Here is a 12,162-nt window from a genome sequence, read left to right on the forward strand (position 1 = left end):
TAGGTGGACTTACACTGGTACCACTGTGGCTGAAACCTGAAGCTCCTCAGGCATCCCTGAGCCTGCCCAACATACATTTTACCAGCATACCCCTGGAGCCACATCCATCCCTCCCCAATACGCACACATACACACACACACACACACACACACACACACACACACACACACACACACACACACACACACACACACACACACACACACACACACACACACACACACACACACACACACACACACACACACACACACACACGCACACACACACACACACTGTTTGGGCCTCTGAAGGTGTGTGTGTGGGGGGGACGACGACACACATCTTCATGGCATATCGGACGGGGGGGGTTACAAGCATTCGGAGGTCAGTGCGTGCGTGGGGGCTGCCCTAACAAGGCCCGCTCGATGAGGCCGATGACAACTTGACAGATGTAGGTGCAGTGCAATCGGATGGGAGGGAGGGAGGTGGGGGGGGGCGGGGGGTATCAGGTGATCAGGTACTTGATGTTCAGTGCACTCTGCTTATTTGTTGTTGAGGAAGGTGAGGAGGTGAGGAGGAGGAGGAGAGGAGCAGGAGGGGGGGGGGGGGGGGGAGCGGGAGAATTGACGAGGCCAGGGAACGAGGGGGTGGTGGCTACCAGGAGCATGCCAGATAGTAAACACATGTTAATCTCTAGACCTGTTTATTGGTTGGAAGTGATTGCTACTCCCCCCCCCCCCCTTCCACCAGGCCTGCAGCCAAGCAGCCCCGCCCTGCTGGTAACCAGATCCACATGAACCCTGCCTCTCAAGTCCCCCCACCCCGCTCACTATTAAACCTTTACTCACTCATTCTATTGTTTGCTCTCCCTTTCTCTCTCGGCACTCTACACATTGCGTAGGCGTAAGGGATGTCTCTTCTCCTTGCGACATTCACACAATTTTCAAGTGATGCACTGCGTGGGGGGCAATGTGTTACGGAGTAACGGCACCCTGACACCCCCACACTGCGGGGTGAACCAGCTCAACTGGCATTTGGCGCATAAACTCCTAGCTGTGTGAAAGAGATGATTTAAGTTCTCAATGCGGATTGGGCTCTCTGATGCTGCTCTCTGTCCACTGTTGTGGTCAGAGGAATTGATTCCTGATGTAGCCAGCAACATCAGACACTAAGAGCTATACACCTCTCCTCTGTTTATCAAGAACCGAGCTGAGGTGTTTCTGGTGTTTTGGGCTAACGTAGCTGTGGATCAAGCCTGAACGACAGCATCTAAATTCTGTTTAAGCTGATGTATGTTTACGGATGTTTTCCGCTTTTCATTTTGCTTGGGATTTGTCCCTAATAAACGTTATAGTTTCAGAAATAACTTTTGAGTTAACTCTGCTGTCTGGAAAGGGATCAGTCAACTACCTTAATTCCTTATAGTGTACCATTTTTGGAGAAGGGCACATTTCTTTTGAATGGCCATGGTGACTAAGGGTTCAAAGCTGAGGTTCAAGTTCAACCTAAAAACTGAGAGTGTGAGCTATAGAGGGAGAGGAGGGCAAGCAGTCGTCTAACCATAGCTCTGGGTAGTTTGTCTTTGGCCCAGCGGGATACATTTCAGACATTTGGCAGGTTAAGCTCTTTATATTTCCCCATCTGGCCCTCCAGACATCTTCCACATATCACTATCTGTGCTATTCAATCCTTCGTCCTCAATAACACTCCATCCATCTGATTCGCTTTACACTTATCTGGCTTAATTACATGTCCACACTTGTATTTCCTCATCTGACGGGACATGTCGGAACTCACTTCTCTGTGTTCGAAGGGGCAGAGCGAGGGGATTTCTCCTTTCAAGGGATTACATGCGTGTCATTACTTTGACCTACAGCCCCCAACACCCCTCCCCCCGAAAACAAAACAAAAACAAACGTCTAATCTCTACACTGAGAGCTTGGATTAAAAAAATGTTCCTATGCAAATACCTGACCTATGTGGTTTACCAACTCTGAGTCAATCTGTTCACTTTCCCTAAGACTGCATGTTGGCTCTGTATATGGAAAGACCTTTCCTACACCAAGCCCCCCCCCCCTCCCACTATAGACACTGTAGCTTTCTTCTAATTGACTTCCATGCACAGGTGTCCAATGACCTGTCCTGGCCCTGTCCTCCCAGCGCTCTGTCCCTTTGCTTCTCCCTCATGGATTTGCGCCTTGATGAGCATCTTTGAACGGCCAATCTATTGTCCCCCCCAGGTGTTTCCATTGGTCACGAGCCGGACCACTCTTAACCCCCTCGTCTCGCCCTGTCACATGACTCCCCCCCCCCCCCCCCCCCCCCCTAACCCTAACCCCCGGCACCAGCACAAGCACAGGAACCACCACCCTGCGCCCCTCATGCCCCCCCCGGTTTCCAGGAATACAGTTCATTGCATAACGGCAGAAAGCCCTTAGCCCTTTGTGAGTGTTAACGTAAATGGAACACGTAGCATGTGGTGCAGTGGTGGAGGGCTGGGGTGTTCCCAGGCTCTGGCGTAGGCACTGACCCCTCTGAACACAAGTGCTCTGTAGAGGGAGGCAAGGCCCAAATAGATAGATGGGTAGAGAGAGGGAGAGAGATAGTGGGAGAGAGAGACAGAGAGCGAGAGAGAGAGAGAGAGAGAGAGAGAGAGAGAGAGAGAGAGAGAGAGAGAGAGAGAGAGAGAGAGAGAGAGAGAGAGAGAGAGAGAGGTAGTGAGAGAGAGAGAGAGAGCGTGGGAGGGTGGGGAAAGGAGAGGGAATAAGGAGATTGTGGGAGTAAGGGGTGTAGACAGTGAGAGCCAGAGAGACAGTGAAGAGGTGTAGACAGAGAGAGAGACAGGCAGTGAGGGGCTTCAAGACAGGGGAGATCAAAGGAGAAGTAAGTGACAAGGGAGGAGGAGAAATGGAGACAGAGAGAGAGGGAGAGAGATTGAGAGAGAAGGAGGTCAAGAACCAGCTGTCTCACAGTGTTCTGTGTGATTCCGCTGACCGGGCCGGCCAGTGCCAAGACAGAGTGAAGGTGGACTGGAGCTTGGGGGGGGGCATGCAGAAGCAACAAGCCTGGAGGGAGGTGATGATGAGCGCTGTGTGTAAATAGATGGGCCTGGAGTCTATTTATAAGGCCATCTGGAGTGGCCCTTAGCAGGGGTGAGCCCTCGCACACACTGCATTAGCAGCCTGCTACTAACAGGGCTCCAGGCCAACCCCTGGACCAACTGCAACACTAAAGTTTCCAGAAGTCATTGACGCCTTTATAATCTTTTTTTTCATTATTGTATTGCAAATGTGTCCATGTCTAGTTCAATCCAGTATTGGGCCTTATGCTAATGCCCATATGTAACAAATATTAGTATTTTCCCTGTGATTGGCAGTTAGTTGGCCAAGAATAGCGGTTCACATGCGATGGCCATGAATATTGAACGATTTATGAGCCTTTTCACAGCATCATATTCTATCTCGCTATTTAGCATTGGAAGGGCAAGCCCTCCACCGCTTTGTCAGTGTAAGCATAAGATACATCTCTGAGGTGCCAGTGGCTTGAAGGTCATCGTACAGTCCTCCTATTCTTCTTCATGACAGATCTAGGGCAGCGGCCAGCAGTATTCAGGTCAGGTATTCGTTGGTGAGCACCTAAAAAGATGTCAATCCTTTTGTAGTTTACAGTATTGGAGTTCTCTTTGAATGGTGGCGGCCCATGAAAAGAGGCCTTGGATTTGACTCCTCTCACTATTTCTCTCCACCATCACTGGTGTTGGCAGAAAGGCGAGAAGTAAAGGGCTATCAGGATCTCTATCAGGGTGTATTCTGGAGTCCAATTTTAGATGAAGCCGGTCCGCACCTGTTGCCTTGCCCACTCAGAAAGGCATCACTTTCCTCCATGATTAGCCGACAGCTATAAAACATTACACGTCTATGTAATTTCAAAGATTTATTTTCAGATATTTTATGAACTTCATCTATAAAATCTTAAGGTTTCATCCTAATCAGTTGAATCATCCTTCAACCGCCATCGCTTTTCAAACCTCACCGAAGAACACAGTCATGAACACAGTCATAATTTACACATTATGTAAAATGATAACTATAAAGAAATTATAGCCACTGTTCATAAACAAAGGAGTGGAATGGTTATTTAATTTGCCATATTTCCCCCATCCCTCATGGTAACATTCAGCTACCATAGTGCTGAATGTGTTGTGCTCCGAAAACTCTGGTAGCATGACATCATAGTAGATAGCACCAGTTTTCGTTTCAAAACATTTTCAATACATTTCTCATAAACTATACATTTCATTAATTCTATCCGCAAAATAATTGAAAAAGAAAATTCAACAGTATAATACAGCTTTTGATCAAAACATTATGATATTAGCTACTTTTTGGGGAACATATATTGATACATATACTATACATACCATAAACTCATACACTTGCACACAAACACACTTAGAAACATACAACATACATCATTATTATGGAGCAATTTACAAAAGAAGAATCAATAATCTACAGCAGCATCCAATCACACACTTTTTCCCAGTTATTTATTCTTTATATGAAAAAATATGAATATCAACGATTTACTAAAAATAAATGCCAACAAAAGTCTATCTCTCTGCCCGGCCCTCTCTCTCGGGTTCTTCCTCCACTCCTGCTCTCCCGCTTATGTTCCTGGCCTCCTTCTCGGCCTCCGCCTCCTTCCTCTCCTGCTGCTCCTCGTTCTCCTTCAGCCAGGGGCCTCCCAGGTAGCTGAGGATCTCCTCGGGGCTCCCCCGCTGCTCGGGCAGGGGGTGCAACAGTTCCTTGAAGAGAGCAATGACCAGCCGACTGAAGCCCTTGAACTGAGTGGGCAGAGGGTTGCTCCTCCTGTCCTCCCTCTCCTTCTCCTCCTCCTCCTCCTGGTACCTGTCCTCCCCGTCGCTGTCCCGCTCGGCCTCGCGCTCGAACCACTCCCTGAACCTGCGGTAGCCGGAGGCGTCGCGGGTGCTCTCCTCCCAGGGGAAGCAGCCGGTGAGCAGGCAGTAGCTGAGCACTCCCAGCGCCCAGCTGTCCACGCTGGGCTCCACTGTCATCCACAACGGCTCCACGGGCTCCGGGTCCCCGCTGAGCCGCCGCCGCGCGTTCTCCTGCTCCAGGGCCTTGACGGGCTCCACCTCAGGCGTGCAGAAGGGCGAGTCGTACCAAACGCCGCGCACACTGGTGCCGATGGGCCGGGCCAGGCCGAAGTCACCCAGCTTCACCCAGCGGCAGGCGGGGTCGCACAGGAAGATGTTCTCGGGTTTGATGTCACGGTGGACGAAGCCCAGGGAGTGCAGGTGGGTCACGGCGCCGCTGAGCTGCGCCATCACCCTCTGCACACACTCCTCCCCCACCCCCACCTGGGGAGAGAGGGACACAGGGATGGAGAGGATACATGGAGGGTTACAAAGTATAGACTGCAAGCACATGGAGTCAATATAACAATATATATCAGAGTGAAAAGATTGTTGCATGAATACGTTGATTTCTATTCTATTCAGTTGTTTTCTAGTATCTTCTCTTCCATTAATTTGCAGGGACTGGCCGGCCTGGTGACTTATCCAACCCTCTGTTATTGAAAGCAGGCTAGCTCTCACATTAATGCGTCAAATGTTCCTGGCAGAGACACAAACAGAGGAGGAGGCTTGGATGCGTTCCGCCTGTAATTTGTTGCATGCCTCGATTGGTTGTTGACAGAAATGAAGGTACAGCAACAAGATCACTACTAAATATGAACACAGCATTCTTTGTTCTATTAAGTTGAGACAGAATGGGATTGCATCTGATTCAAGTCTACTTGAAATAGATTTCACCACATCTCTCTTAGGGTGTTCCCAAGTGCTCTAGTTGGATAACTTGAACAAATGGTTGTGTGTTTGTAGATCCATATCAACTTTCTATCACACCTCTGACACGATGACATTGTAGAGGTCACCGTAGAGGCCGGCCTGCTGGGCAAAGACATAGTAGGAAGGTGTGGAATAGAAGATGCCCAGGGCTCGCGTCAGCGAGGGATGGGTGCAGAAGGAGAGGGAGAGGTGGTATTCGCGCAGAAAGGAGGCAAGGGAGGTTGACTTGCGTGGGAAGAACTTCAGAGCCATCGGAGTGCCTGAGGGCCAATGGTGAAAAGATGAGATGGTCACTGATCGCACACTGAGAGTTTAGTTCAAAAAAATCAATGATATGAAATATGCAATCCGTTAGGGCAGACAGTGTAAAAATATAACGTCCTCTCGGGATGGTCCCTGAGATCTAAACAGCAACCCGATCCTAGTGAATGTAGCAAAGCCCTCGATTACAGCAACAGCAGAAGGTTAAACCAGAACTATATAAAGACAACATCAGCCTTCCAGTTGAGCAGCACTAATGAGCCCCCAACACAATGTGTATAGAGGCTCAGCCTTGAGTGCATGTCTTGCTAGAGTGCAAGTATGGAAAGGTCCAATTTCAAACCAGTGGCGGTTGGCTGGCAGGCCAGCGAGTTCATTAAAAGGATTAATTCTACCCTAAGGGGGTTTCATTCATAAGTCCATTAAGTGAAAGCCTGAATTGAATCCAAATCAAATGGTCACAACATGTTCAATACTCAACTCTGACCCCCAGTCGCACACACACACACACACACACACACACACACACACACACACACACACACACACACACACACACACACACACACACACACACACACACACACACACACACACACACACACACACACACACACACACACACACACACACACACACACACATACTCACTCTTTTAAAACTATACCTCATTGCTGCTGCAACCTTTTTGTAATTCCTATTTGGTTTTAGTTTTATTGTCCGCGCCATTCCTCCCATTGGTCGTAGACGTCCTGTCGAAAGTGACTGTCAAATGCATTGCATAGTGTATGCACTTCAACCATGTGCTTCTTCTTCACGTCTTATTATATGTGCAGTGCAAGAGCCCTGAGCTCCACACCTCGGCCCGTCACCCACCTCTCTTCCTGTGCACGGCCAGCATCACCTTGCCGTAGGAGCCCTCTCCCAGCAGCTTGACGATCTGGAAGTGGTCTGAGGTCCTCAGGCTGGTCATGGACTGGGCCGTCAGGAAGCATAGCTCATCAAGCTGCTGAGCTTCTACAGCCTGCACCATACACACATAAAACCACACACACGCATACGCAGAAACACATATCTGTCAGTGTTTCTGGGAGACGGTCCTGTTGACAGGGGATGAGTGGATCACAGACAGGATTGGCGGACCGCTGACCGCCGGAACATGTTGATGCATGGGACGTATGCCTTCGCAGAAAGTAATCAGACCTGCTATTGACGTTCCATTACCTGAGCCCACCCCATGGCGTGTTGTGTCACCAGAACCTCAACCCTAGATCCCCTAAACAGCAAATATCTGTGTATATGGTATCAGTTAACCTTGTAAACGGATTTGGCCAGGTGAAAATATAGTGAGATTAACAAGTGAGGGTGGATGAGCGAGACATTGTCTGATGGATTGTCTGATCTAAGGTTATATCGCTGTGATGTCTTCTGGGGACAATCACAGCACTTGTTCCTGTCATTCATAGTCCTTGTGTCCTGTGTGCTTTCACATTCTCCTGAACTAGATCCTCTCCGTGAAGCCCACTAAATTAAGGGAGGCGTGAACATGTTCAAGGCAAGTAGACAAAGCTATCACAACACCTATGTATATTTCTGTTTTTGACCTTGCAGTCTTTTGATTGCATAACATTGTCATAGACGCCCATAATCCAAGTTTTGATTAAGTTACACATTGGAAAAGGTCTTAGAATTTCTCGTATGTGATTGTGTGATGTTGTGAAGTGTTATGTGTACCTCTCCGATAATATTTTCTATGGATTATGAAGTGGGACTGGTCACTCATGAGTCCACTCCATAATCAGTTATAATCAAATTGATCACATTGGTCTTCAGATAGTACCCTCAATTATCTGGATCATAAGCTATATGAGGATAAACAGCAGGATTTCAGCTGAGATAATATCAGAAGTCCGAGCTGCTTGGCCTGTCTCCCTTGTATAATGTCACCAAGGTTGGATTTAAATGCCAGGCATTATGCTTGATGACTGTATGTTATTGTATGTTTTTGTATGTTATGTATATTGTCTATATCAACTACACCTTTATGTCTATACATATGTTTATATGTAGACATTTCCATAAGTAAGCGTATCTGCTGAAACTTGAGATTGCCGGAAAACCTAAGACATCATAATTTACATTTGCTAATCACTGTGCATAAAGGTTGTGACAAATGTCATGTTTTATTTAGAGGTGGGAAGATAACAAGGATTATGCTTTAATCAAGACAACAAACAATTTTTTGTTATTATTAATGGACATGAAGAAAAATAGATAATCAGACACATAATTAGAAATTCCTGTTTTTTTCTTTACACTAAAATGTTTCTACATATCTACAAATGAAAATATCCTAGGATATTGCCTGTCAACCCAGCTTCATAATGCTTCATATGCCCTTTTATTTCAGTATATGTTACTTGTTAATATTTTTAAAAATATACTGGAAGGCAGCTGATTAACAAATTAACACGGAAATTACAATTATGTGATTTAAAAGACACTTTCATCCAAGCAATTTATATGTGAGGCTGTGAACAATCAAAGCAAATATCAATATGGGAGTAACTACAAAATATAATCAGGACTGCAATAAGACAATAGCTTAGACTCCAGTGAAATATTATGTGCATTTCAAAAAAGTAAGATAAGAACGAAATACAACACAAGTGGTATAACATAATGAGATGACTCTTGATTGTTCAATCAACTTTTAGAGTTATCAATGTGCTGCATACTTGTCTTTTTATTACTTAAATCAAATCAATCATCATGCCAATCAAGCATGTACACTTATTCAACAGGATTATTAACACGTGTGATAAATAATTGATTGTTAATCAATTATTGATCGATTACTGGAGGTGGTACATTGTCTTCCAAAAAAATACGTTGAAGGGCTATAGAATCATTTATTAATCATGGCTGCACCTCAGGCTTTTTTTATACAGCAAAGAAGCCTGGTTTCTCTTCATGCTGTATATGCACATGCAACACATTTTTGCTTTATGTATTTCAATAATAAACCTGATCAACCATCTGTTTAGTTTGCTATGAGCAATAATAATCAGTTATAATGCATTTATTCCGTATCAAATAGCAAAAGTAATGCAGACATAATGATTCACTTTTCAGGAATACTTAATATCCTTGAAATAGTTTGTACTCACTGCCATTTTCAGAGGTGGACGACTCTGCAGTACGACTGTATTCACTTTGTCTTGGTTCCGGTGCAATCAGAAAAAAAACCACACTGACATCCAGCAAGTGCTGTGATTTACAACCTGTTTCAAAACTGTCACGAATGTATCCTTGGTTAGGATGCTTTACTTCAACAGGGATCGGAGCCACTGCATGTGAGTCTCTTCTTTGCGGGGGTCAATACGACAGCTTTATATGGGGGACAGACAGACCCCTACCCTCCTCAGGGACCTGGAGCCTGACTTTGTACTTCCCCAACAAAAGCCCACGTCACGCCCCTGTCCCACCACTGTCCACTCCTTTCCTACACTGCTGCCAAATCCTCTGTGTCCCCTGAGGGTTTTGCTAGTAACTATGCATGTACCAACTGTGAGGCATTTCACCCCCCCACCTCGCTCTCTTTTCTGTGTGTGTGTGTGTGTGTGTGTGTGTGTGTGTGTGTGTGTGTGTGTGTGTGTGTGTGTGTGTGTGTGTGTGTGTGTGTGTGTGTGTGTGTGTGTGTGTGTGTGTGTGTGTGTGTGTGTGTGTGCGTGTGCGTGTGGGTGTGTGTGTGTGTGTATGTGTGCGTGTGCGTGGGTGTGGGTGTGTGTGTGTGTGTGTGGCACGGTTTCTCTCCTTCCCTCTGCAGTGTGGTGTTGATGCATCAGAGTTTCAGTAGGTTCAAGCCATCCAACTCTCTTTTTCTCTCTCTCTCTCTCTCTCTCTCTCTCTCTCTCTCTCTCTCTCTCTCTCTCTCTCTCTCTCTCTCTCTCTCTCTCTCTCTCTCTCTCTCTCTCTCTCTCCTACCTATCGCTTCCTCAGCTGCCACACAAGTCCCCTGCTTTCTAATGTCACTCACACCTTCACCTCCCAGCTCACCCTATCCCCCCTCCCCCTCTGTGTTTCTCCCCCCCCCCTGTCTCTGCCTATCTTAGTCAGTGGATCTTCTGCACAGCGTGGAATGCTTCACCCAATCAGTAGGTATGTAGACTGCATCCAAATAATCATCCAAATTATTGCTTACATACATACAAACATACATCCATGCAACAAAAATGTTTTTTACATTTTATATGTTTTATATCCTCTTGTCCTCATTTGGAAATAAACCATCCTATCTTAACGTTTTGCTAATCTCCTGAAACATTAAGACTCACGATGGCTTCAGACTAATGAGGGACTGAGTTAACAGCTGAATGCTTGTCGTACAGAACAGTCTCCCTGGGCTGTGTGCAGCCTATAGCAGACCTCAGTGCCAGCTGCCTTGTATTTTCCCCTCCATCTCTTTCAGCCTCGACACCCTCCTCTCCTTTCTATCTGCTCAGATCAATTTCCAATGATACTACATACTACGGTACTATTATTGCTGCCATGCAGCTCTCTCTTGGCTGCTGTTACGTAACAACAACACTGGCTGCTATCACAACTGACCGGCGACTCTCCGGTTACCACCGCCGTTGGTAATCCTGGGGTGGATGTGGCCGCTCTAAAGTTCCCCGTTGGTACGTACACACTGGGGGCTCGGGGGCCCTGCTGTGGAAACACGCTCTCCCCCAGGACAACTCAAACGCCACTTTCAACACTCCCACTTACTAGATGACCATGCACCCTTCTGCCTGCCACAGTTGTGATAAACACATAGTTTACACACAATTACATACCCCTCTGTACAGAGGGGCTTATTAAAGTGCGACGCAATCACATGTAGGTATAGTTATGTTTTCCCATTAGGTTTAATAGTAAGAGTTGTTGATTCATAATTATGTCCCAAACACAATATTGATTCCGACATGTTGTCATCAGATAATCAAGCATCCATTAACATCATTAACGCGTTTGCAGGTGCGTAACCAAAAGGGCTCTGACATGCAGGGATTCTAAGCTCTGATTGAGCTTCAGTTAAGCATATGTTGGCCGCTACCTGTTTGCATTGTATGCATGGGAATCCTGTCTGAAAGTGACTAGCCTAATTGTGAAAGAAAGGACATGATGCATGTGTGTATTCGATTTTTTCTATTATTAAACTTTACAATTTTGTAGTAATATGTAGCAATGAATGTCTATGACATAAAAAGTAATAGCCTACTTGGAACGTCCATCAACAACCATAACATATTAACGTGTGTATCTATTACGTAAAATCTATTATTGTTTTAGGTTTAGGTTTCACAGACATTGCAACATGCTTAAAAGAGTTGCGATGATAGTATCAGTAAGTGGACTCATTGCATAGTGTCACATTCCTTACTCAATTAACCGTTGATCTAATCACGATAATTACACATTTTACTCAAATTAAACGGATTAACTACAACATGATCTTTAAGAATGCAAAGAAAAATACAACAAGATGAACATATAAGCCCTGTTTAATTATTTAACTGCCATATAACTTGTTTGTTATCTGGGACCTGTTCCCATATAGTTGTTTTCTTCAGATACCCATCAATGTATCCTGCCTTTGAGGGAGAGATGGAAGAAAAAAGTTGTGTAGGATGAAAGGTTTTCTTGCATGTGGTCCACATGCAAGAAGCCAGCTGTTATTATATTTCTCTGAGGGTGGGGCTCAACATGTTTCATTTATGGTTTGCTGGAGGTTTGACTCTCTGTTGCACTCATTTTGCTTTCAGTGAGGACAAAATAGTTCAAGGTTGCCTCTTTGTGGAGGACTTATGCTACAACAATGCTGAGACCATAACACAGAAGTGTCTTGTGGCTGCTAAGGAGTTTGCTGTAATTAGTAGATAGAAGATAATGGACAATGTTGTAGGCCAATGTTTTTATTTATGTGTGCTTATATATCTTATGGTAATGTGGAATGAGTAATAATATTAAGTAAATAAAAAAATAATATTGCTGCATCTAC

At 45.6% G+C, this 12,162-nt stretch overlaps 1 protein-coding gene across 3 annotated transcripts; it reads right to left on the minus strand.

Annotated features, from left to right (window-relative positions):
• Positions 1-3,915: 3,915 nt before the first annotated feature.
• On the minus strand, positions 3,916-9,788 carry sbk3 (SH3 domain binding kinase family, member 3). Of its 3 annotated transcripts, none has more exons than XM_056603164.1 (4): positions 9,287-9,788; positions 6,993-7,140; positions 5,913-6,115; positions 3,916-5,366 (listed from the first exon to the last, which is right to left on the minus strand). In XM_056603164.1, the coding sequence occupies exons 1-4, from the start codon at positions 9,290-9,292 to the stop codon at positions 4,596-4,598; spliced, it is 1,128 nt and encodes a 375-aa protein (XP_056459139.1). In that variant the 5' UTR covers positions 9,293-9,788; the 3' UTR covers positions 3,916-4,595. The 3 variants fall into 3 exon arrangements, with proteins under 3 accessions (XP_056459139.1, XP_056459140.1, XP_056459141.1); XM_056603165.1 differs by lacking the exon at positions 9,287-9,788 and adding an exon at positions 6,784-6,868 and having other exon boundaries at positions 6,993-7,081; XM_056603166.1 differs by lacking the exon at positions 9,287-9,788 and adding an exon at positions 6,768-6,868 and having other exon boundaries at positions 6,993-7,081.
• Positions 9,789-12,162: the final 2,374 nt, after the last annotated feature.

The sequence above is a fragment of the Gadus chalcogrammus genome, chromosome 11 (assembly GCF_026213295.1).
Source record: "Gadus chalcogrammus isolate NIFS_2021 chromosome 11, NIFS_Gcha_1.0, whole genome shotgun sequence".
Taxonomy (NCBI): domain Eukaryota; kingdom Metazoa; phylum Chordata; class Actinopteri; order Gadiformes; family Gadidae; genus Gadus; species Gadus chalcogrammus.

Bases quoted from the DNA above. Each gene is read 5' to 3' on its own strand.
- sbk3 (XM_056603164.1), bottom strand. The intron at 6,116-6,992 runs GTGGGTGACGGG...ATTGGCCCTCAG, and splicing joins GGCCGTGCACAGGAAGAGAG to GCACTCCGATGGCTCTGAAG. The intron at 5,367-5,912 runs GTGTGATAGAAA...CTCTCTCCCCAG, and splicing joins ACAATGTCATCGTGTCAGAG to GTGGGGGTGGGGGAGGAGTG.